Here is a 27,759-nt window from a genome sequence, read left to right on the forward strand (position 1 = left end):
CAATTTTGAAGCAATTTGCGGGAAATTAGAATAAAAACCGACTTTCTATCGTTTTTTCGTCTCAAACACTTTATTTCAATAAATTTGTTGGGTAAAGTTTTAATTTCTATGCGCACAATACACATGGCTATTATCTTGCAAAATATTTTGGCTCTGTGATTTTCATAGCTCCCGTTATTAGCGATTAATTAGCACGGGGCTAAAATAGCCCGTGTCGAACTTTCCGCGTACGAAAACAGCTCGTATTAAGATAGGGTTAAGTTTATTACAATAAAATTTACAAAAGTCAAAAAAGAAAACTGCATAGAAAGAAATTACGAACGTTTTCGGCGTCACAAGTATCCTCTTCAGAAATAACAATATTTTTAAATGTAAACAAAATACAATGGTTAAATATTAACTTTATCAACAGGAAAAAACTTTTTTCGCATCTAAGCTATCATACACATCACATCATGTGATCTGTTTGACGCGTTTTGCATTGATCTTTGGGATTCTCGTGTTTGTTGTTGAGTGTTCACCTAGTCAGAAACACTGTGTAGTTTTTGTTTTTTTCCTGTTAATAAATTTAACATGTGTTTGGCAAGAACGTAAAGGCATGTGGTCGATGTTATTTTGATGATATAATACTGAGATGTTATTTTGCAGACTTCCCTATCAACATTTTCATCAACGTCATGGAGACTGATCATTTAGTTCGTTTAAATGGAAAATATTATCTTCCATCTGGTAAAAATCTTGTTATGGATTGTTCAAGTGAAGCTAATCCAATTGTCCATCGATGTGTGTGGAAGTTCTACGATGGCAGCATTCAAGTTTATTCATTGACTGTCGATGCTACTAACGGTCATTGTTCGATCGATCAAACGATTGACGTCATGTTCATGTCAGTGAGTTGCTTGGCGACAAATAGTCTTGGATCAGTGGAAAGTAGCAAAACAGCTTTCATTGTAGTTCCAAAAATCAGTAAGTAACATAGTTAAATTTGATAAAATTTGATATTTGATATATGTTTATTTAGATGTTGACTAACCTGTTTATTGGCAGCTTTTAAAACCAGTTCATATTCACTTAACCGTATCTGTCACTGCTTCCTTTTGGCGTCAAGAGTTACTGGCCGAGACCATTAGGTCTACGTCTCTCTTATTGCTAATTACTCCGTCGGCTTATATCAAATAACAACGGGAAAATGTATGCCGTTGGTCAAAAGCCTTATCTATCACTTCAAACAATTTATTTCGCAAAATATATTCGTGATTGTGTATTTTAGGTAGAAAAGGTGATAAAGACTCGGTTTTTGACCTATTTTCGCCGTTTCTTGGTCAAATTTCTCAGTTCACATTTTATTTTGAAAGTCCTCTTGCATAGAACACAGAATTTCATCAATTTTGTTTTTCCGTTTCTGTGCAAACAGTATTCCATGCACTTTTTGCACTACAAAGCAATTTGCGCAAATAATAAATTACCTTCATAATCATTGTCTGCCAGCAAAGAATGACTCATATCGCGTCAAAGACCAACTCCCTACCCAGACAGCAAAATCGACATTGAATCAATGTAAAAATGATGGATTTTGCTGCCTGGGTAGAGAATGGAATTTTAGCGCTGTCGCGTAATGATAACAAACACAAAATGAAACCGCACGCTAATAGTAAACTGTCAATCAAGCTATTGAATATCAGGAAATTTCTTGCATTTTATAACTGGCTGTGACAAAAGGTTTATTGTGAACTTCACAATTATCCGATACCAACATAATCGGGATTAAACGTTGGTGCAAGAAAAAAAAGTAAAACTCAAGAAATCTCAGGTTTCTAGCGTCACTGCTTCTATGTGAAATTGCTGAATTAGCAGAGGGCGAGACCATAAGGTCTACGCCAGTAACAGATACGGTTAAACAGTTAAATAAATAGTTTTTCAAGTTTTGCTAACAAAATTCTAAAACAAAACTTCGTTATTAAACTTTTCATCAATTCTTCTTATGATTTTACTGAAGATCCAATAGGATGCGTAGTGTGATAAAATATTTGAAACAAAGTAGACAGTATCACACTAAAGCAGAAAAATCAGTTTATTTATAGAGCTTTCGCCACACAAGTGTGGCTTCTTCAGTATAGTCTTATTCAAATAGAATCTAATAAATTCACTCATAAATTTTCTATTTCATAATATAACACTAATAAATACATTAATAACTTTGCTAACAAAAATATACACATTTTTTTAAATTTTTTTCAGTCAATACCTTTGATGCAATCTTGTCATGACAAGTGACAAGGTGTGTAATTAATGTTTTTGCATTTAGGGGCAGTCGAAATCGAAATTCCTCGCTATATAAACCGTCGCAACAATGTGTTGGTCATACAACAACAAAAATATTATACATCTATTTCTTGTTCTGTCCTTTACGGACATGAGCTGGATGCGACATATGAGTGGACGCATCAAGACTATGCTACTTCTTCTACAACTTCTCAGCTTTCATTAAGTTATTTAAGACGATCAGATGCAGGAAATTACACTTGCACAACAACTGACCGATTTGGAAGTTTTGTTGGGTGGATATATATAGACGTTGTTTGTAAGTTTGTGAATTGTACTTAAATTACAGTATGTAACTTAATTTTTCATAGGTGTGTTCCTATATATAGGGATTAATACAAAACAATGCTTCTAGTGCGTGTTACCTGTGGCGGTGGTGTCGTTGGTAAAATAAGCTCATAAGCTTACCACAGTTGGTTGTCATTGATGTTTTCAATTAGGGTAGACCCGAATCCAAAACCAGTTGGTTGGCTATGTTTTGTTATTTGAAACCCGGGTTTTAAAGCAAGAAAATCAGGGTTTTCAGACAGAATGTGAAAAAGACTACATGTTACGTCATGCATACAACAGTTTCTCCTGCTGCCCCCGCAATGCAGAATCACGTTGGACCAATTTTATGACACGATTTTAAAGTGTTGAAAATGTGCTGTAGGCTGCGTAGTTGTAAGGGTTATATATATCGTATTATCGTGTTTAGCTCTTGTTCAGCTGCTGCAACCATGGTGTGTGACTTCAGACTTCAGTAACATGGTGCGGTAGTATTGTTGATATTCCTAGTTTCTGGTGCGGGTTTTATTAGCTTTGTCCTGATGTTGTCAGCAGTTTTTGCTTTGTGACTACTTTTGAGAATGGGTCTGCTACCATTCGGCTAGTCCGTTTCGGCTAGTTCCCTATGCGGCTACAGTCTTTTTTGGCTAGTTCCCTATTCGGCAAAAATCCAACGATAATTCTTCTGTAGTTTTGGTCTCAATCTCATCATCATGATTCGAAGTAAGATCTTTGTTAGGTGATTCACAAGGCTAATTGTTCTATGGAGTGAGCATTCTGTTGCTCCGGTTTTCTTTGGTAAAGTTATGAATATAGAACTTACCATATCACTAGGGATGTTTCCGGTGTCATAAATATGATTTAAGATCTCAGTGGTTAGGTCTAAACCCCACTCATCTAAAGCTTCAATGATTTCAACTATAAAAGAAACGATATTGAGGAATAAAATACAACATTCTCTGAATAAACAGAAGGCGTCGTTGGATTTAGAATTTTGTAATAAATGAGGATTCTAATATATTCTAAATTTGCCTACAGACGGCGGTGCAGGATACATGTCAATTTTATCTGAGCAAACATTAGTATATAGTTCAAAAATAAATTTAATTCGCTTTTTAGTTTTAACATCTCAATGGTTAGGTCTACTGGAAACCCCACTCATATAAAGCTTCGATAATATCAACTATAAAAGAAACGATATTGGAGAATAAAATACAACATTCTCTAAATAAACAGAAGGCGTCGTTGGATTTAGAATTTTGTAATAGTTGAGGATTCTAATAACTAGTATATTCTAAGTTTGCATACAAACGGAGACGCAGGATAAATGCCAATTTTATCTGAGCAAACATTTTAATTTAATAGTTCAAAAATAAATTTAATTCGCTTTTTAGTTTTCGCTAAATATCGCTAAGTAATAAACAGAATGCGTCGTTAGATTTGGAATTTTGTAATAGTTCAGGATTCTGATATATTCTAAGTTTGCATGCAAACGGTGACGTAGGATAGCCTACATGTCGATTTCATGTGAGCAAACATTTCAATTTAATAGTTCAAAAATGTTTTGCAAAATTTCATTTCAATTTATTTTTCTTGGCGTCGTTGAATTTACAGAAGGATTTTGTTGGATTACAGAAGGATTATCGTTGGATTTTCAAAAAATTGCCGAATAGGGAACTAGCCGAAAAAGACTGTAGCCGCATAGGGATCTAGCCGAAACCGGCCATTCCGTTTGAGAATGGTTATGGCTTATCTTAGATGTTAGGTTGGTCGACTCTGCTCAACCTTTTGCTTTGCCTTCCGTTTTATGGATTTCGTTCCATATGCTGATAGTATGCCTGCTGTTATGCCTCGCCTTTACGCCTGCACTCTAAAAGAAACCAAACATGGCAGACCGTGTGTTATGACCACCCCTCGCCACCATCGTGCCCAGAGGTGTTGTTGTCACTCTAATGGCTATGTATGAACGGGCGTCTCAATCTAGAATGCGTTGCGTCCGCTACATATTTCTACTTATTATCTCTTGAGATCAAGACAGTCGTTGCTAAAGTTTGCAAGGCAATGGAAGCTATTCAGAACAGCCATGGTGCGTGATGATCACAATTTACAACTTCAGAATATTGCCTTCTTCGGAAAAATAAGACTCTCTTCCCTGATTGCAAAACTCAGAGAAATAACTTCTTCAAGTTTCTTTGCCATTTGAGCGAGCTACGTAAAAAATAATGACGGCGATAATTAGGTTTAGGCAAAGTTTTCGGAAGATGAATGTGATACGATCAAAGATCTTTTTAAAGCTCTGAGTGATATTGAAATGACAGTCAAATGCATTTGCAAAGTGAACACTGATCTTCGTCTAAGTGAAAAAATAGACAGGTTTACCCTGAAGAGGCTAAGAGACTTGAACATAAATCAGTGGAGATCTGCAAGAGAGATTGGAGAAAAGTGTGCAAAAAAGGGAAAATGTTGATTTGATAGGCTATAATCATTCAAAGTCGCAAAACTATTTGGACTAGTACGAAGACCAATTTAGACACAAAACTCGGAAGTCAAAAATTACATTCTTAGTAAAATCTCTTTCCGAAAGAGAGCCCTGACACTCATATGGAAGAGGACCGAGATAGCGTTGAAGTTGAACTCATTGAAGAGTCCAAGGTCAGGATTCTTTTTAAAGAGTTTGTTTTATTACTGAAAAGTGAAAATCACAACTGCGAGGCCATTCCTCTACACTCTACAGCAAACATTAGTGTAAAAGCAATGTGTTTTTTTTTTCAACTACAAACAATAGAACTTAAAATATTAAAAAATTCTTATCTTGCCTAGTTTACAATCAACTGGTTCCAGTGGAGCCCGAAGGAGCTTATTCATCCATAAGAATATTCGTCACAAAACTGAGAAACAGACTGAATGATAAAACTTTCACTGCTTTGATTTAGTCAAGCAGCCACTTTCAACAATAAAAAAAAAGGTAATAAATTAAACATAAGAGAAGCATGATTATAAGATATTTCCGCGGTCTTTGCGCGACCAGGCAAAAGAACGCGAACAAACTCTAATTAACACAAAGTTGATAAAAAATAAAACATAAGTTTACAGTATAGTTGCTTGAATGAACACAATGTGAGTCAGCTGAATAATTCCACTGGAACGTTGACAAATATGCATGCCTAGTACTACATTGAACATTAAGGGTCGGATGCACCAAACGTGATTAAATTAACCGGAGGTTAACTTTAACCGGTGGTTAGCTGACCACCGGTTAACTTAACCGCCGGTTAAAGTTACCACCGAATGCACCAACCGCTGGTTAGGCAACCGCGCGAACAGTCGGAATGTGCTGAGTCATCAGCAGCAGTCAACCAGAAAACAGTTTGTTATTGCGTTCTTAGAGGCATTACGTGTTTTGTTAATACCATTTTAAAGGTTACACAGTCACTGTTATCAAATACAAGAAAGCATGGCAGCGAGTAGTTCCGTTTGATATCGTAGGCTATGTTCTTACATTTAACATGATGTAGTAGCTTTAACAATAGGCTAATTCATTTGCACAGCAGACCTAAGGCGTTCACTAAGCTATACAAAACTGGTGGTCGTCCTCCCCAGAAACTTGATGCCCCGATTTTGGATGATGTTGAAGGTGAGTGGATTTATGCATACATTTTCAACACTTTATTTTCATGCAGCCTTAATGCTTAGTATAATACAATATTGTATTTGTGGAACAGGTATGATAGCCGAACAAATAAATCCTCTACCCACTCAATATGATGACGACGCAGTGCTTGATGCTGGGAATCTTGAAGTACAGGATTGTGGAGGTAAATAGCTGAATTACTTCACTGTAATCAGGGCCCAATTAACCATGAGACACAGACCTCAGCCCCCTGGTCTTTGGGGCCCCAACTTTTTTATATTAGGTGTAGGTAGTGAAAAGTTGTGCCATGCCAACCTTCCATCATATGCAAAAAAGTCAATGCTTTCACAGATTTCAAGGAACCATGGGCTCCGTTAGAGGGGGCCGCGGGGGTGATTACCCCCCCACCAATTGGAGTGGGGGGGGTAACTAATGCAAAATTACCCCCCCACTAATGTAGACATAAAAATTTAATTTTTAATATATTTTTTACTTCTGTGTTTTATTTTCATTTTTTTATTTTGTTGCACAACTTTTGAGTTTTTTGCTTGGAAACTCCGACTCGCAAGACAACGCCAAACTATTTTTCCTTGTTAAAGTGGCTACCCAAAAATATACGCATCACAATGCGCTATGTGTGATGTCATAATTTCTCACTGCTACAAACTGTTTAATTTCGCTTTTTTACCACTCACAAACGAAATCTACTACAGTTGCACTGTTTCAATGTCTTTCGGCGTTGAATCGTTGTAACTCGGCCGCTTTTTTCGCGGAGATAGCTCCCAGAAGTATATGTGATGAGATAATCCAATAAGCCCCTGTCGATGTCACAACATCATTCCCGCCCCTGCCTAAATTACCCCCCCACTCTCAGGAAGTGTCCGGAGCCCCTGCAAGGAACCATTAATAAACTCTGCTAGTTCAAATTCAAGTGACTGTAACAGTCATTTTACTTAACACCTGAAGCACAATCTTTGTGATGTCAATTTTTTTATTGCAGAATGTTCACAAGAAGCAACAGACCCAGTGGAACTGGTGTTCATACATGATAGCCCTGTGGCAAACAGTACCCTCATAAACACCACACAAATCATAGAAGCAAGTACCAGTGTAGAGATTGTGGAATCATTACACAAAAGAAAGAAAATAACAATGGATGATCTGTTGAAAAGAAAAATGGAAATGGTAGAGCATGAAATCGACTGCCGGAAGAAAGAACTTGATTGGAAGACGGAAGAACATGAAGTGAAAATGAAAATTCTGAAATTAAAATTAGAAAAAGCTGAAAACGAAAATTTACAGTGACCATAACTGAATTATTGAAATTCATTTTTAATGTTGATGTCGCGATGTACAAACTTGTTGTATATTAATACAAACATGTGGTAAAATACAGCTAATGATAATTAAACTCAGCAATCAGCACCAGTAAGCTAACTGAAGCAAAAACAAACAACTTCATCAAGTTAATCAATGGTTAACCCACATCGTCTGTTGGGTTAACTTTTCGGTTAAGTCAGCCAAGTTAACCTGCGGTTAACTCATTGTCAGCGTTGGTGCATATCACATTTTGGTTAAATGAAAGTTAACCGATTGGTTAACTTAACCAGCAGTTAACCACGTTTGGTGCATCCGACCCTAAGAGATCTACATGGGCGTAATGCCATCAACATCAGTAATACGATAACAGAAGATTTTTACAATGATTTATGAGTTTGGTGAATTTTTTCTCATTTCCAACAGGATTGCGTTCTAAATTTCAAAACCTTTGTATTTGAAGCTACGTTGAATTTTTAAAGATGAGCATTGAGGAACATAAAAGTTATCCATGTCAATTGCATTTCTAGTATTGCGCAAATGAACATTTTTTGCCTTTTGAAATAATTAGAGAAAGTACATGGTAGTGAATTGTTTTCATATTTATAGCCTACATTAATTTTGCAGCTTCGAGTTTGAACAAATCTTTTATTTTAAAAACATTTAGTTGTTTGAAATATGGTGTCACGTAATCTGACTATCTACCTCCCGCAACAATTTTTTATTGCTTTGGTTTGGAATGCTTGGAGTTTGTCGACATGTGTCTTAAAAGTGGAACCGCATATTGTTAATATTGCTTATAGCATATGGAGATCCGCAAGCGAGTGATATAACTGAAGTCTGGTTTTTGGAAGAATAAAAGATTTCATTTTAGACAAGATTCCACCGGACCGAGCAAGTTTCGATTTTAGATCAGCGATGTGGAGTTTAAACGAAAGTTGACAGTCAATAGTTACTCCAAGATATTTAGCATAGTCAACTATTTCTAATTTATCATCGTTGTAGTGAACATGGATTTTATCGAAATTACTGCAGTTTTTTTAGTGGAATTACTAATAAATTTGATTTGGAAGCATTCATGATTAACTTGTTGGCATTTATCCAGCTATTAACGTCAGCTAGTTCCGAATTGAGCTTGTTTTCTAACAGAGTTAAGTTTTCGGCTTTGACAATGAGACACGTGTCATCGGAAAACAATCTTAGTATTGTTGATATGTTATTGGACAAATCATTGATAGCCTATATAACAAGAATAGCAATGGGCCTAGTGTAGATCCCTGTGGGACGCCGTACTCAACTACTCAATGAACTGATGAGTGGAACAGTTATTGTTAATCTCAACATATTGTTGACGGCCATTCAAATAGGTTGAGACAAGGTCGTTTGCTACTCCCCGGATACTATGGATAGTATGGATACTCCCCCGTGATCAAGTTTGCGCGAGAGTTGTTTATGGCAAACAGTATTGAAAGCCTTTTTTAGATCCAAGAAAGCAAGCCCTGTAAAATCGTTGATTTCACTGGCCGACACAATTTTTGGTGCCGGCGGTTTTTGAACTGATTTAGACTAACTTTGGGGCGCTGAATCCGAAAATGCAATCAGTTTTTCTCCATCAGGTCAACTTTTTAAGTTACAGTGATTCCACTGCATGAGTGAACTTGTGCATAAAGGCCATTCCGTATCGATTCACACAGTCAAGAGATTCAATCTTTCGATTTTCTTTAAATTTTATACACCTTTTTACTATTCTATATGATGAACACTTGCAAAATTTGAGTGAAATATATTGAGAAACACGAGAGTTATGAACCATTTAGTTTGGGGGGGTCTGCTGAGGGGGCACAATTTTTTAATTTTTGGCCATGTTTGAGGCCCTATTACTGCTAAACTAAATTAGGTAACAACCCAATTTTTTTACAGGTGATAGTACTTCTGCCAAATGTTGAAAAAACAACATCGTTCACTTTGTCACTCTAAAAGGTCATAGACTCCCAAATTTGGCCATTTCCAGCTCTCGGCTAAAATTTTCCAAAATTTGAAAAGCTCACCAAGACCCCATTTCTGATTGATTTTGGCTGAAATTTGGTGGAAATGTTGTTTACAGGATTCTCTATGAACTACAAACATTTTAGTACAAAATATTAAATAGGTTGGGAGATATTTTATATGAAACATGGGTCAAAATGTAAAAAAAGCTAAAAGTGGGGTCCTTTTAATATCCCGGTTACCCATGATCCCAGAGAAAATTTGCACTGAAATTTTATCCACATATTCACTAAGATATGACAAGTTCACCATGCAAAATTGATCCATGGTTCTCAATGTTTTATAGAAAGTATGCGTCAAAGTAAATCCAATTGTGGCAACCCTTCAAAAACAGGAACAGGAAGTTCTTCACTGTGTACAAGTGTGTAGCACTGGCCTGATTGCTGAAGCTAGGTTTGGATATTGCAAGAAAGTCCTATTTTTCCTGTTTATGCCTTTTGTGTTTACTGCACAAAAACAGCAGTCGCTATTATGATATTTTAGCTCATGCCACACCATTAGACTTCTTTTGTTTCGTCCATTGACGTAAATGTTCTTTCAAAGTTTTGCAAACAATGTGGGGAGCCCAAGACTTATCTTGATCCCCAATTTCACTTTACAGTAAAATAAGCAAGAAAACTTTAAAGTTTACTTTAAAGTAAACAGTAGTAAAGGTGTGGACACACAACACCTTCAGACTCCACACCTTTACTTTACTGTAAAGTGAAGTTGGGGATCAAGATAAGTCTTGGGCTCCCCACATTGTTTGCAAAACTTTGAAAGAACATTTACGTCAATGGACGAAACAAAAGAAGTCTAATGGTGTGGCATGAGCTAAAATATCATAATAGCGACTGCTGTTTTTGTGCAGTAAACACAAAAGGCATAAACAGGAAAAATAGGACTTTCTTGCAATATCCAAACCTAGCTTCAGCAATCAGGCCAGTGCTACACACTTGTACACAGTGAAGAACTTCCTGTTCCTGTTTTTGAAGGGTTGCCACAATTGGATTTACTTTGACGCATACTTTCTATAAAACATTGAGAACCATCGATCAATTTTGCATGGTGAACTTGTCATATCTTATTGAATATGTGGATAAAATTTCAGTGCAAATTTTTCCTGGGGTCATGGGTAACCGGGATATTAAAAGGACCTCACTTTTAGCTTTTTTTACATTTTGACCCATGTTTCATATAAAATATCTCCCAACCTATTTAATATTTTGTACTAACATGTTTGTAGTTCATAGTGAATCCTGTAAACAACACTTCCACCAAATTTCAGCCAAAATCAATCAGAAATGGGGTCTTGGTGAGCTTTTCAAATTTTGGAAAATTTTAGCCGAGAGCTGGAAACGGCCAAATTTGGGAGTCTATGACCTTTTAGAGTGACAAAGTGAGCGATGTTGTTTTTTCAATATTTTGGCAGAAGTACTATCACCTGTAAAAAAATTGGGTTGTTACCTAATTTAGTTTAGCAGTAATAGGGCCTCAAACATGGCCAAAAATGAAAAAATTGTGCTCCCTCAGCAGACCCCCCCAAACTAAATGGTTCATAATTCTTGTGTTTCTCAATATATTTCACTCAAATTTTGCAAGTGTTCATCATATAGAATAGTAAAAAGGTGTGTAAAATTTAAAGAAAATCGAAAGATTGAATCTCTTGACTGTGTGAATCGACACGGAATGGCCCTTATGCACAAGTTCACTCATGCAGTGGAATCACTGTAACTTAAAAAGTTGACCTGATGGAGAAAAAATAATTGCATTTTCGGATTCAGCGCCCCAAAGTTAGTCTAAATCAGTTCAAAAACCGCCGGCACCACAATTTTTTTTTTTTTTGTCGGCTAGTGTTTTCATTTGATCGTATGAAGTGCTGATGATATCGAGAGTGACATGTGTTGTGGAGCGGCTAGCATGGAATCCATATTGCGTCGAAATGAGTGCAGAATTTTTACCAATAAAACAGGAAATTCGTTTACATATTAGGTTTTCGAATACTTTAGACAGGGGTCACCAACTGGCGGGCTGCATGCGGCCCGCCACGCTGTTATTTGCGGCCGTGGAATGAGGTATCAGCGGTACAAGTATAACCAAAAATACTTTTCTTGAGGATTTAAAGAGCATGAAGGTAAAAAATACTTTCGGGAAGCATATTTTCATTTTGCATACAATTCCACTGACCGACCAATTAGATTGTAGTTCTAGGTGGGGGTCGCTTAAAGTTATTCCAATGCGATGTCCAGCCACACTGTCTCAGCTTTTTGATTGAAATGCGTGCAAAGTGGAATTATTATGCTTCTGGGCAGTTGAAAAATATTTAGCTTAGTACTGCAAAATGTTCTTAATCAACAATTCATGCCGTGCTGATAAGCAATGTCTAATAATAATCAGAGAAAGACGGTTTCATAGACACTCACAAAAAGGTTGAAAAATCAACTCATTGCTTTTTTTAGAGGGAAGCTGTTCATGACTTACGATAGAAACGTTTTTTCGGTGATTTCCACAAGCATTTGTTTCATGGTGCCTTGTTTCTTTCTCCCTTTTATTGGAGGCTATTTTCCCTGATATGTTTGCAGATCACTATTGTTGCCTGTATTGCGATGTGTCAAATATTTCCTTGTTTACTGAAACTGCTGCAGGATATTATTTGTGAAGCGAAGTGACAACACTACTCTTGCTTGGCGATAAACATTCTGATGAAACCGCTCACCTCGTTATAGACTAAGTGCGCAAAACAAGTGGTCTCATTTATAAGACATTGTTAAAGAAGTCAGAAGTGTTGTTAAAGGCGCTTGGCCTGGCAGTAGCGTTGTTCGACTAATTTTGTTGCTGCGGTATTCTAAGATAAGTATTAACAACATGTAACGCTGGATACTGAGTACGAAATGCGTTCTTTTCTAGCATAAGAGTCAACCTACCTAAAATTTTATTAGTGCAGCCCGCCACAGCTCTCCTTAATGCCAAAGTGGCCCGCATGCAGAAAAGGTTGGTGACCCCTGCTTTAGAGTTTAGAGTAACATGATAACAACAAAATAGGTAGATTATTAGTTATCTCTTGTTTGTTACCAAACTTATAAACTGGTATAACTTTATCCATTTTTAGTTTGTCCGGGAAAATTCCATAATATGTGAATGAATAGTTGATCAAAGTTGTCAAAGGAGGTGCGATTAATGCTTGAAACAACTCGGATAAAATGTGGCGATATATTATCATAACTAGACGATTTATTAGTATCTATAAAACGAAACTCATTGACCACTTCATTTTCATTCGTTGGTTCGTATTAGATGGAAGATTGCACACGATTGTTCAGGTACCTGAGATAATCATAATCATTACTGGTTTTAACATTGTCGGCCAAGTGTTTCCAATTGAACAGAAACATTTATTGAAGTTATCGGCTATAATTTTTGGCTGGGAGATTTGTGTTCCTTCTACGTTAATAGGACCAACAGTAGCTTGGGATGACTTTGTTTTGGTAACATCCAGTTAATTGTTTGCCATATTTTCCTGGTATCATTCCAATTTGCATATAGTTTTTGTTCGAAGTATTGCTTTTTTGCTAAGGATTTTACTTTTGTTAGTTTATTGGAGTACTTTTTGTAAAGGAATCTATTTATGTCATTGCCCTAAAAAATGGGTTTTACACATTTTTGTTTATTTTTAATGGACACATAAAGTCCTTTAGGTATCCATGGTTTTCTATGCAATTTCACCTATTTACGCGAAATTTCTCTGAGGGGTGCGTGGTTATCAATTACAGTAGGCTACATCTTTGATTGTTTCAATTATTTCTAGAATTTATCGTTTAGAGTTAGACTTTCAGATGGCACAGTCGAAAGGCAAGGCATAAATTCTTCGATACAATCAGAAATTTCTTGACCATAAGTTTCTGAATCAAAAATTTGTTTGTCACGTGAGCAGGATGTTGAATACTGTAGTTTGATGAAGAATTGCAACTCGTGATAAGACAGAAAACTGGGTAATGGTCAGTCATATCGTAATTGATAACTCCCGGCGTTATGATAGTGTTACAAAAGCATTTGAAACAGCATGCTTTAGCGATAAACTCTCAATGAAAGCATATATATTTTCAGTTGTCTTTATATATTTTAAGTAATAATAACTTTATTATCTTGCCAAATTGCAGTTTAATGAAAACCCGAAAAAGGGTTTCTGTATTTCAAATATTCGAAACTCGAGTTTTGAAATTTCGTCCCGAATCGGAAACACTAGTTATCATTCAATACCTTTATGTACTTTATTTCTAGTGTAGCCTAAGTTCAAATTAAAGTATTGCTGCGTGAAGGAGTGTTTTGTGGTTTAAGACAGTGTTTTTCAAGCTGGTGCTAGGTTATCTAGGAAGTAGAAATGGTTCGACCATCCATAGGCAATTAGGGATGGTTCATTATGTGTATTCCAAATCATAATTAAGGAATAAAACAGAGAAGGGGTAAATATCTTATTTCTGAGGTCTTAATCTCTATAGTTTTTTATATATTAGTTGTTACGGACAATCTTCAAATCAAACGTCACATAAAACCGTTCAGGTCTACTGAACCTTGGTGTCTGACGTAATGGAATATTACTGAAAACATGAGCAGAGATTGCATCATCTCTTCGTAACACCTGTAAAATATTGTACAAACCGTTTGAACACCTGTGAAATTGCATAACATATCAATTGCATAACAATTACGTCACAGAAGCTGGTTACGTGCATTTAAAATATCAATTCTCTCATTTTAGAATTGTCGTTGTAAAAGTTGGTCGATTATTATTAAAACTGTTTTGCTTGTGCTTTCCAACTAGACAAAATTTCCGTCTTTTACCTAAGTAATTTGTATCGTGGTGACAAGTTTTAGCGGGTACGGTGTTGACTCCATTCTTTGACAGCCTGTTGGCTATTTTTTGCTGAAATACAATTCTTGAAAGACGTTTCCAGAAGAGTACTTTTTCGGTGTCATCGCATACAGACGAACGGATCCGGGAACTTTATGTTATAACGTTCCCACGAAGATATTATGGTTTACCGCTGTGACCATAAAAATTTAAAGAGGATTTGTTGTCGGCTGGTACAGAAGCACAAAGAAAATAAAAGACAGTTTCTTCTCAGTTGGACCGAAGAACTTCAAGCTAAAAATTAAAGACGTTTCTTTTTTGGTTCTGAAGCAAAACAACATTAACATTTTATTGGCAAGAAAGAAGATTAAATACTATCAATCTGTGCTTGAAAATTGAACTGGACGAATCCAAGCAAGTTGTGTGGAACTTTCAATAGCCTAGATTGGAAGAGTCCAGAAGGGGTTGGACTTCACCCCTACAACTACGGTACTGTGCATTTAAATTTCTTTTCTAGTTTTTTGCGGTCATTGCAGTTAAGTTTTTTATAACTACTGTAATTTTTTTGTACGTGTATAACTTAATTTTAATTGTTAAGCCCAGTTTTTCAATATGTCTACACTCAGTGGTGACAAAGACTCGACCGCCGTCGACTCGATTGGGTTTAAACCTGATGATGTTCTTTGCGGTCGGGCAGGCCATTCTGGGGAGAGACCCAGTAATGATGAAGTTAAGTTAGTCAGGGAGGCCCGGTATCTTAGAAGGGATATTTTGACTCAAATTGGAGAAATTTTTGTATCCCTAGGTTCTTTGGGTGATAAGCGGGAATTGTTAATTTTTAGATCTAAGTTTTCTACTTTGGAAGAGGATTTACGGCATTTTCATGCAGTTATGAGTAAAATTTTCAACTCTGAAAATTTGGCAGAACTCCGTGATAGGGTAGATCCCGAATTTAACTCTTTAAAAAATAACTTTGAACAAAAAGAAAGTGAGTTCTCAGATATGTTGGATATTGACATACATCCCGAGGATAGCGCCTCACATGTAAGCACTAAGATGTCTAAGAGCTCGTCACCAATAGTTGCACAAATTAACCTGCAGATAAAACGAGAGGAGCTCCAGATACAAGCCGAGGCCGAAGCGAGAGTTGCTGAGGCCGCCGCGAGAGCTGAGGCCATACGAGCTGAGGCTGCCGCGAGAGCTGAGGCCGTGCGAGCAAAGGCCGCCTCGAGAGCTGAGGCCGAAGCGAGAGCTGCTGAGTTCGCACTCAAAACGCACAGTTGAGGGCTGAACAACGTAAGGAGGTAGCTTTAGCTGAATATCGATCAGAGGTGGACTCCCGGCATAGCTCTAAGAAGGGCTCTTCTCGCCATTCCAGAAGTGAACATCAATCGCAGTTAAATTTACATAACCTTTTTTAGACGCCTGTTCAGTCCGTAAATGGACCTGTACAATCCACATGTTATCCAGCTGTTTCAGGAGGTTTCGGGGCCGCGGCTAAGGGTCTTCCGAAGGCTGTAGAGCCAAGGCCTGCGAATTATAACAGAACTTCTTCCCCAGAGCGTACAGGTCACGAGGCCGCCATCAGCAGTAATGCTTTGCCTCCTTTGCAGTTTTCTGCGCCGCTAGGTTTTGATCGCCCAGCTACACGTAATTTGGGTGGTTGTGAGAAGCGTATTGCGTCTCCTGAGTTTAACGTGTGTAAGGAGCGTGATCGCGCTGTGCATGTGACTGAGCCCCTCAACCCCTTAACCCTTTGCTTTTCAACGTTTTTTTGGAAGTTAACTGCTCAAGGGGGGGCCGTTTTTGGATCAAATTCAATCAGCTGTTACGTGTGATCCGCTGGTGCTATTTCAACAGAAGTTGCACTGGTGTGAAAAAAATTCATTTGTCTATAAGTTTGAAAAGTCATTATTCTAAAATTTTATATGTTAAACTTGATATTTCAACTTTTGCAAAGGTACCCAAAAACGACAATTTTGATTTAACTTGCCGCCTTTAATTAACCGTGCTAATCCGATTTCATGCAAAATTCTAAAGGACAAAGAGCTCGATCAACCGCACGAAGTGTGTGTGCGGTGTGCCGACTCATTGCGTCGATAAAGATTTACGACATGCGAGCAAATCTTATTGTAGGCTACTCATTAATTATAAAATAGTTACAGAGTAACATTGTTACATGAATTTGAAAAAAACAAAACAGCGTTGTCTTATGTTTTTGTCCTGAACTAATGCTTTGCGAAACCCATGGCCAGCTTCTTGTTTTATGGAACCAAACTTCTCATAAGTAACACCTTGGCCTACTTGAATAGCTGTTTACATCTTCGTTTGTGTATTTTAGGTCTACAATTGAGTTTGTAGTATGAATATTTTTAGTAGAGAGAAGAAAATTGAACAAGCTGTTGAAATAATCTGAAATTTCTAAGTTCAAATTAGGCGCTTTTGGAATTGTAGATTTGTGTCAAGTCGCATCACAAATATCATGCAGGCTACATCATAAGTAATTTGGCTTACGGGTGTTTATAAACATAACTCATGAATTACATCCACTAAAAATACAGAATTTACATCAACAAAGCTAAGTTCGAAGTTCCCTTTTTATTGAAGATTGTGTCAATCAATTTGAAAATGCATTTTAGTCCGCCAGCGTCGAAACAATTCAACAGCGCAGTGAGGAACATGCGTAAACAAAGGAAATGTGAAATAAAGCCACAGTCAGCAGATCTACATTAATTTAACGTTTACAAATGTTGAATCAATGTAAAAGGACTGAATTGCTGACTTGGTCGTTATTGTTTGGAACACAAAAAATACGCGTAAACGCGACGAAGCGATACAAGAGCAAAGCAGCGATTATGTTTCTGGCTAAAAAAAATGGACTTATGACTTGAAAGATAAAAATGATTATAACGAAGCTTCAAAATTTGTCATAAAAAATATTGCAGAGATACAATAAACACAATCATTTTGTGCTAGATTGTGAGAAGACTTCCTAGATTCTTTTCAAACATTTGCAGCATTGCAAATTATTTTGTATAACTTCATATTGCCAAAAAATGACTTCTTGGTTGATAAAACGTGGCTACAATTCTATAAAAAATTCTTAGGCCTACTACATTGAAGTAATGAAATTTTTTTTTGTGATTTTTTCTGATGACGTTTTACAACATCCGAAAAGTAAAAATAATAATGATGAATAATTTCACATAACCATGGTTTGTAAACGCTTCACAAAAATTTTGCGGAGACTTTACTGTTAGACGTAAAACGCTTGTAAAAGAAAACTGTCGGGTTACGTATTTATAATGTTTATTACGCTGTTATCTAGTTATAAACTGCCTTTGTTGTCTACCTTTGTGGTTACCGGCCAGCTTAGAGCAGCATGCAAACTACGCGTTTATGGTATTTGCATCGTGTTATGATTCCCACAAATTTCCCACAAGGTCTTTGTTTTTATCTTGATATTTTTGTGCCTTTTCTGTCCTAAACTTGAAGTCACTGTGCAGCACAATCCACACCGGTTTTTAGAAATCCACAATCAACATTGAAAATTTTTTGTGTGGTGCACCATTTCAAGTAGTGTCTTCCCTTGAACTGTTACACAAACCGCCCAGAACCAGGTTGATTATAAATATTATAGCCGTTGAGTGGCCGTTATTGTATGTGTGGATTTATTAGCTGTCTGACTAAATTCATGCCAAAGTCGAGCGGGATCCCTGCCGTTTTTTTCGGTATTTTTTGTTAATAAGTTTAGGCAGCATTTTTCCAAAATAAATGAAGACATCGGTATTGTTCGTCACTTAGATTAGTTTTCTCAGCATTGTTTTTTCATTCTTTGATCCATTAGTTTATCCCACTTTAGGAATAACCAGATCGTTTATAAATGGCGGGTCTTCACAATAGCCGGCCTCTTATGCATTGGCGCAACGTATTCAGATGTTGAATCAATGATCAAGAAAGCCGATTTGTTGTTTGCCTGATGTGACACCGAGCATTATGCCTAGTCTACAATACAAAATATTTTGTAGTGAAGACGAGGCATTATCATCTTTATTTTGAGCTCTTTGGAACAATACACAGTGCACCGTCGAACAAAAATGCAACACATAACAAGTAGGCGACATAAAGCAGCGAAGGGACATGTAGTCATCGAGTAAGCTGCTACGTGATCTCATAATTTTGAGCATACTGTATCTCACAATTACTGTTTGCAAAAACGCCATTTTTTCAGCTTCTTCCAAAAGCATTTGAAGTGATACATTTCCTCAATGGAAAGTTTTGTCAATGAGAGTATTTCCATAGAACGTTTATTTCGAAACCAGGTTTTTCATGTCACTACTCACTACCTAAGGGAAGATTTCTTATTGTAACGCTTTTTATTTGTCAATGGATATTTGCTGGTTGAAACAACTGTTTTGAATAGTTTGTGGCCTACATTGATCATAGATTGCTTTTCTTCGTAAAGCTGATATCGCAAAAAACGTTTGCTATTATTGTTTCTAATTAACAACTTTGTGACCACTGGCCTCTTTTTGTAGCATTAGAAATAACGCGCTTTCTGTTATTGAGGTCAAACCAAACAAAGGAAAACAAGAGGATGTTCTCTCTGCTCGCGCATATGGATTCACGAAGCAATTATGAGCTTATGGCTTGTTATCGCAATGTAATCCATTTCACGCTTTGCTGGAAGTTAGCTAGAAATAGCAAAAATTCACCAAAATCTTGAATTTACAAGAAAACTACTCAACTTTTAGCATCAAATTTAGTATCATCAGATCCGCCTGGCAATTTTAGGAAAAGTCAAGAAAAACCAAGTGCATGGCGTTACTGTGCTTCAAGTAATCAACGGAAATATGAGGGGGGGGCCAAATCTGGCCTCCCTTTGAGGAGCAAAGTGTTAAAGAATATAGCTTGTCTTTTCCCGCTAAATCGAGTTCTCAACAACAGGATTGCTTTTTTGAATACCAAAATAGTAGGACGTTTTTCGATAAGGCGGCCTTGATTGGTTACGAAGGTAATAATATGCCATTTGTTTTTTTTTTAAATTGTATTACGGCCTTGATGGCAGCTTCGCCCTTTAAGGGACTCGTTTGACTTTGTTACAAGCAGCTTGTGTTAGAACAGCTGCGCAAACGATTGCTAATTTGGTTTCTGACACTCTTGGCTTGTCAGAGGAAGACTTCTGTGTACCATATAAGTTACTTGAGCGTCTCTTACTGAGCAGACTCGAACTAATCGTTTCCAAAACTGCCAAAAGAACTAGCTGGATTCCGACGCGGCCGATGTACAACTGACCAGATTGTCAAGCTTACTGATGACATCGAAAGTGGTTTTGAAGCCCGTGAGAAGGTGGGTGTTGTCCTAGTGGATGTTACAGCAGCCTATGACACTGTGTGGCACCGCGGTCTTACTATGAAACTATTACAACTCATTCCTGACCGACACATGGTTAAGTTTCTGGTAGAGACCATCTCGAACCGTACCTTCATACTGCATACCAACGAGGGAAAACCCAGCAGACCACGCCGCCTGAAAAATGGCGTCCCCCAAGGGTCAACACTATCGCCACTCCTATTTAATATCTATATAAGTGACCTCCCATGAACTACGTCGCAACAGTATGGCTATGCGGATGAGCTAGCTCTTCTATACGCTCACAGGAACTGGCACGTGGAAAGAAAACTTGAAACTGACCTGAAACTGGTGGCTGACTATCTGGACAAGTAGAGGCTCAAACTGAATGCGTAAAAAACAACAATCTCCGCTTTCCATCAAAATAATCGGGAATCCCAGCCTCAACAGTCTGTCTGGCTAAAAGGAAATCCTTTACCATATACTGCAAACCCAACTTACCTTGGAGTAAAACTTGACCGACAGTTGACCTACATACCCCACATCGAGTCACTCCGTGCCAAGGTTACCTCGAGAAATAACCTCTTGAGAAGCCTTGCAGGAACAGAATGGGGGGCCCGAGCATCAACCTTGCGTACAAGTGCACTAGCCTTGGTCCACAGCTCAGCCGAATATGCCTCAGCTGTGTGGAACCGTAGCAGACACACAAAAAAGATGGATGTATGCATTAACGACACCTTGCGCATCATCACTGGCTGTCTCCGCCCCACACCTACTGCTTATCTGCCAACTTTGGCTGGCATTGCTCCTGCTCATGTCCGTACGGAAAAAGCCTCTCACAAACTGGCTTTGCATGCAAGACTCGATCCTCAACACCTTCTCCACAGTCACTCCCAAAGATATGGACCAGTCAGACCTCAACGCATGTCATCAAGGCGCCCATTCCATCGATATGCTACACAGCTTGTGGATAAGAACTTCAGCTGCATGGAGACATGGGCCCAGGAATGGAACGAGCTGCCACATATCTCTCCCCAGTTTTCAGTTATGCCAGCACTCTCCATCCTTCCTGGAGCAGACCTCTCAAGAAAGGCATGGGTCACATTGAACAGGATCAGATGTGACGTTGGCTACACTGGAGCTAATCTATTTAGGTGGGGGTTGCATAATACGCCGACATGCGTCTGCGGAGCGGTAGAACAAACAATGCAACACATACTCCACGAATGCCCCATCTTACGGCCCCCAAGTGGAATCATTGGTATTCGACAACTGGACCCAACTACCGTATCATGGCTGCACGATGAGGCATTGCCAATCTAAGCTACTACAAGTCAAACGAGAGAAAAAGAGAGAGGAAGACAGGATAGAAATGTCGTTAGTTCGCTTGTCCCAGCGTTTTGGAGTTCGTGGAGGTCTTTTTGCCGAACCGGAAATTAGGAAGTACCGTTATGGTAGAAAATTGACTTCGATCTCTTCTAGTGATTTGAAAGATGAATTGTCGCAGTGTCTGCTTTACGCGCAAGCTTATGGTCAGCGCGATAAATTAGAAGGACGTTTTGTTTTGGATTTGGCTAAGCGACTCCCGTTTGACGCTAAACAATGCTATCTTGACTTTTTAGGTGTTGATTGCTGTCGTCTCGATTTATTGAAAGACACAATCAAGGATTTATTGGGTTTCATTCGGGCTAATACAACGTTCACCTGGTGAGACAAATGGCAACTGAACTGACAGAACGAAACGTAACATAGATTGCGCAACAAGGACAACTTGAAGGACACGTGACAATACACACACCAGTTCGTGTGTTGCAAATGCAAAGGGGCAAGATCCAATGTCTCAACATCCCCTCTTGTTTGCATGAGTGTTTGTACAGTACCAAATAACAGTTACAAAACATAACACCACTCACACAATCTTCACCAAAAATAATCACATAGATTTACTGGAGGTCTACGATTTCTTTGTGGTCTTACATCAAGGGTAGACCTATCAGCATTGCGTTATACATTGTTACAAGGAGATACATAATTATTGTTGTTGGCTCTTGAATTGAAATACGGTACGGTGCATTTAATTCATTATCATCAGTTTGGCTTTGGTTTTCACTGCGATAAGTACGAATATGAACACGGTTTCGTTTGTATGTGACACCATTCATAGACTTAACGATGTAAGTGCGTGACGATAGTCTCTTCTCACAATTGTACCACTGTGCCATTCTTTCTTTTCTGGGTTTTCATAGAATACTTTTTGGTTAACAAACAATCCAGGCAAACGTTTGGCAGTTTTGTCATAGTATTTCTTAATGCTATTTTTCCGTTTTTGCCGTTTACAGTGTTCCACAGATTTACAGTGCTGGGTAATCACAGGTAGAACAGAGGGAGTTTGTCGTCCAAATAAAATTTCAGTAGGACTAACACCAACATCCTGACAAGGTGTGTTGCGGATTTCAAGTAAAGAATACTGATTGGCATGGTTTTTAGAAGTACGTTTGAACATGTTTTTTAAAGTTTTTACTGCGGATTCCGCTTTACCATTTTCTCGTTGATGACCAGGACTGGAAATAGTGTGCGTAATATTCCAGCTAGCACAAAAGTTTTTATATGCAGTAGCCATAAAAATAACAGCAGAATCAGAATTCAAACATTTTGGAATACCATATCGTGCAAAATGTTGTTTTAAACAGGTACAACAGACATAGCGGTTGTGGATGTCAACAAATCGGCTTCTATAAAATTAGAATAATAGTCAACAGCGACTAGAGAAGATTTACCATTGAATTCACACAAATCAACACCACATTTTTCGAAAGGAAAAGTTCCTTCGTTGTGTGGTTTTAATGGTTCTTTTGTGTTGCAAGGTTTTAGCTGGTTACAAATGTCAGAACTTTCAGCGAGTTTTTTAATGTCTTTAGACATGCCCAATGCCCAGCCAAAAAATGGTTTCTCGAGCTCGTTGCATCATGCTATCGTAACCAAGATGAGCGCAATGCAATTGTTTCTTTATGTCACCACGTAAAGATTTAGGAATAAAAATTCTTTCATCTTTTAGAATTATGTCATTGTCATGGCTTAAAGTTTCACGAAAGGAAAAATACGGTTTAACATTACAAGGTACATTAGTTTTATCAATGGGCCATCCGTGTTTTATCATCTCAAGCAAGTTCTTCGCTTCGTCATCGTTGTGCATGGCTTGACGTACCGACGTTAGTCTTTCGTCTGGAATTTCTTCCAATGCGTTCACGGACATTATTCTGGTTATTCGATCATCAAGATTTTTCAATTCTGGATAGGCACGACTCAGTGTATCTGCAATGACAAGGGTGTTTCCAGGTACATAGTGAAATTCGATGTCGTATCGATTTAATCTCATGATTAGTGAACAAAGACGGTTATTTTTCTTAAATATATTAACAAAAGAAAAATGATCGAATCGCAATTTCTGCAACAAAATACACAACGTAAGATTGTTAAACTCAACACTGAAACTAGAACAAAAGAAGCTGTTGTTCGCTAGCCTGCCAGAATGAAATGATACGAATAAAACAGAGTACTGCCTCGCGGAGTACACGTGACAAAAGGAGTGCAAAAGTAATCAAGGAGACATGCTAACTGCAGGCATTTGTGCAATTAGTGCTTGAAGTCGTTTCGAAGCTTGACTTAACGTTTCTTGAGAATGTTTCCAAGAGGGCTATGATCGTTGTGCACTATGACTTTTCGACCATACGTGTACTGATCAAATCTTTCAAGACCAAATACTACAGCAAGCATTTCTTTTAAAATCTGAGCCCAGTTTCTCTCAGATTTCGTTAAGGCTCGAGAAGCGTACTCTATTGGTTTTCCGTTTTGTAGTAACACAGCTCCAAGACCGGTTGAGCTACTATCCACTTGAAGAGTGAGTTCATTGTTTGCATTGTAGTAACTAAGCAGTGAAGTGGTCACGATTTTCTTTTTCACTTTTTGAATGGCTTTTTCGCAGTCGTCTGTCCACATCCAAGGTACATTTTTGCGGGTCAAATTACGTAGTGGATCCAGATTATCAGCAAGATTAGGCATAAATTTTGCGAGATATTGAAGACATCAACAGGGGAAGGCATTTTCTCGATCGCTTCTATCTTTTTAGGGTCAGGCTTGATTCCTTGACTCGTAATCAGATGTCCCATGAAAGTGACTTTAGTTTTCTTTAAAACTGACTTTTTGTCGTTCAATTTGATGCATCTCGCCTTACATCTGTTGTGCAAAGCGTTTAGGTTGTCGTCTGATTATAGCAAGTGCTTTGTCTACATCTTCTCCACACCCAACAATAATAACATAGTCAGCGACAGCAAATACGCCTTTTAAACCTGTTAAAGCGTTATTCAGTCGTTTTTGAAAAATTTCACTGCTCACTTTTAGACCAAATGGCAGTCGAGTCCATCGATATCGTCCATAAGTATGGTAGCACTAATGAGCCTACTTTTCAGAGTTTGTTAGATTTTGTAGTTGACATGATCTACAGTGAAACCAACAAACTCATTTCAGTAAAGTAGGCTTTAATAAACTTAAAACGTGAATATCCTGCAATTGAAAACTAGCTTTAAAGAATGTTAACAGAAAGTATTAAATGACAAACTAAAACAAGACTCTACTTAATCTGCCGATTGCACTGCTACACTGTTAACTGAAAACTAGAGAATGAACCAACACGAAAGAAACCAAGAGAAGCCAAGCCAGGCAATCGGCAAACCCACACTGCGCTGTCAGCAAGAGAGATGTGGTGCGTGACGACACGCGCTACACCACATTTTCCCCCGCCAAATAAATTTCGAAAAGGACCAGACAAGATGTTGACTCAGAAGCCATATCTTTCTGGTGACTTTCGAATTCTAGTAGAACGTCTCAAGATAGGTGTACTGTTGTCGTTAAACCTTTCATTAGTTGATGTGATCGAGTTTGTAATATCACAAGTAGGCCTACTGTCTTCGCGAACGTCAGTAGTTAAATTCAAAGGAGCGTCTGTTGACGGCGTGTTATAATCGTTTGTTAGTATGTTATGGATTCCAGGTTCTTCCGGCACATTTAAGGTAAGATCTGTCGTTGTAGAAAGGCGTTCTTCTGCATCAACCTCAGTTTGAGGAGAGGGTGTCAAATCCGAAGTCGAAACAGTCGCCTCTCTTCCACTTTGATATCGCACACGAGCATAACTAGGATTCGCATTGAGTAATATTACTGGATCACAGTCAAGTTCACCTTTATTACGCACAAAGCGTGGCAATGAAACGGTTTTACCGGAGTCCAAAAGCCACGAAGGCATTGCCATGCCATACATGGCTTGTCGTGCAAATGAAAATAACCTCTCGTGGGGTGTTTGATTAGTCGCGACACATAGTAAGCTTAATGACCTAATAGAATGCAAAGCCTGTGGAAGGACTTTCTCCCAATCGTCCTCCAGAACATGGTGCGTTCTCAAAAGAAGTTTTATTGTTTTCCATACCGCTTGGTTTGTTCTTTCGCACTGTCCATTTCCTTGAGGATGGTAAGGTGATGAGCAACTAGTAGCTATTCCACGCGTAGAAAAAAATTCTTTGATCTCTCGGCTAGTGAAAGCAGTTCCTCGATCGCTGTGGATGTAAGCAGGGAAACCAAACAGGCAAAATAAGTTAGTTAAACAATCAATGACGGACTCGGAAGACATTCTTTTGCATGGAAACACAAATGGGTAGCGACTATATTCATCTACAATCACTAACAAATAAGGCTTCAAACCTTTAACAGGACCCTTGAAATCAACAGATAGTCGTTCCCATGGGTGCGTAGCTTTGATAAAAGTTCCTCTTGGTGGTTTGTAAAAACGTGGTTTGAGTTCAGCACAAGTTTGGCATTGGTTGCAAATTGCTTTAGTCTCTTCGCTGGTGTACGGCAAGTTGCGGGATCGAATAAAGTGATACAATCTAACATATCCTGGGTGTCCAAGGGATCCATGTGAAGAAAGCAAGTCTTTGCCAAGGCTCAAAGTTGCAGACACTCTTGATAGTGCATCAGGGGCTATGTTTTCTTTTCCGGCTTGTGACGGATTTCGAAATGAAACTGGCTTAGCTCTAGACGCCACAACAGAATTTTGTTATTTTTGATCTTCCCACGGTTGCGTCTATCAAACATATACGAGATCGATTGCTGATCGGTGACAAGTGAAAAGGTGCGACCCTTTAAAAAATGGGCCCATTTTCGAACGGCTTCAATGATTGCTGTAGCTTCTTTTTCGATAGCCGGATACTTCTGTTCGCATTTACTCAGGGTGCGGACATAAAAGCGACAGGGCGACCGCCTTGGGAGAGGATTGCGGCTATAGCGTAGTCAGAAGCGTCACTTTCGATGTCGAAACTTAGGTCATCACGAATAGTTCCCAGACTAGCAGCCGCCAATTCTTCCTTTAGTGTTTTAAAAGAATTCAAAGCATTTTCGTCCGAAGGTATAACAGCCTTTAAGAGTGGACCAGCCTTCAATGAAAATCTTTCCATCCATTTGGCATAGTATGCAAACATACCACAAATTCTTTTCAATTCTTTCAGAGTTTTTAGTGGAGGCATTTCCAACAGTGGTCGAAGTCGTTCAGCGTCTGGTTTCTTTTGGTTGTGCGAGATTTGGTAGCCAAGTAAATGGATTGTAGATTGTCTAATGTTCGATTTGTCTTTATTAAAAGTAAATCCACTCTTCTCTGCAGCATCAAGCAAGACATTCAGGTTTTCATCATGTTCTTGTACAGTTTCCCCGGTAACGGTCAGATCATCTAAATAGGCGTAAAATTTCTTCAGATTGTATCTTTTGATGAAGCCATCCATAACTCTCTAAAAGGCAGCAACTCCATTTGTTACACCAAAAGACAGTCTTTTGTATTGATACAAATGGCCGAGAGCTTCAAATGCTGTAAATGGTCTTTCTTCTTGCAAGAGAGAAACTTGGTGGTAAGTGGACCGCAGATCAAGAGAGCTGTAGATTTTATCTTTTGCAACCTTGTTAACAATGTCTTCAATTCGCGGATGGGGATACGCGTTCAAAAGTGTAAAACGGTTGACGGTCTGTGAATAATCGATCACAAGGCGGCATTTATGTTGATTCCGGACAACAAGCACCTGCGATCTCCACGGAGATCTTGAAGGTTCAATTATGTCTTCGGCTAATAGTCTTTCCACCTCCTTTTCAATATATGGGACGTCATCTTTTGAATAAGAACGGGAAGGGGCTGCAACAGGTTTATAATTAGGTTGCATGTATTGGAAAAGACTTGGTGGATCCACGCGAGCTGAGGTAAGCGCTACGAGCTTCGGTGTTGCTGCGGAAATTACAAGCGGTTTTTCGGGGCCACAAAACTGAAAGGTGACTTTCTCGTGTTTTTGAAAGAAATTTTAGCCTAAAATCACATAAGCACAAGAGTTTGGAATGACATCGAAATAAATCTTTGGATAACTTCTATCAAGGAGTTCAAGATGCAAACAAGCGCAGCCAGCGGTCTTGACCAAGTGATGGGTCGACGCCATGGTCACAGTGTGAGGTTGTTTCGTAAGGCTTATCTTCAGCTTGTTTACCAATTTTCTATCAATAAGTTATCCGAGGCACCTGAATCCAGCAAGGCTTTAACTGGATGTCCATTTACCAAAGCGTCCACCACTGTGCGATGTAGGCAGTTAGGAGCTCCAGCAAAATATAACGGGCCTCTGTGCCTGGAAAGCGTTGACGAGTAATTAAGAGAATCCGAGTTAGCAACTGGGTTTTCTGCAGCAGAAGCCAAAGCTACTGATGAACTTTTACTGCGACAGACCTTGGAAAAATGCCCTAGTTTTCCACAATTGTAGCATTTCTGTTTGTGTGCTGGACAGGACCAACGGTCATGGAGTGGTCCGTTACAAAAGTAACATGATTTTCTAGTTTGTACCTTGGACTTGGAAGTGGCTGAAGAAACGTCGTGATTCTTGTGCTCTGGACGCATGTTGTTACCTTCTCGCGCATAATTTGTCGT

General features: G+C 38.4%; 1 protein-coding gene across 1 annotated transcript in view; it reads left to right on the top strand.

Annotated features, from left to right (window-relative positions):
- The first annotated feature begins 677 nt into the window (after positions 1 to 677).
- Positions 678 to 27,759, top strand: part of LOC145780537 (uncharacterized) — an 86,435-nt gene continuing 59,353 nt past the window's right edge. The window contains exons 1-2 of the mRNA XM_082592164.1: positions 678 to 966; positions 2,306 to 2,581. Coding sequence (XP_082448290.1) covers positions 678 to 966; positions 2,306 to 2,581 — 565 coding nt within the window. The remainder of the gene's footprint in view (positions 967 to 2,305; positions 2,582 to 27,759) is intronic.

Source organism: Aplidium turbinatum, chromosome 12 (assembly GCF_918807975.1).
Source record: "Aplidium turbinatum chromosome 12, kaAplTurb1.1, whole genome shotgun sequence".
Classification (NCBI taxonomy): Eukaryota; Metazoa; Chordata; class Ascidiacea; order Aplousobranchia; family Polyclinidae; genus Aplidium; species Aplidium turbinatum.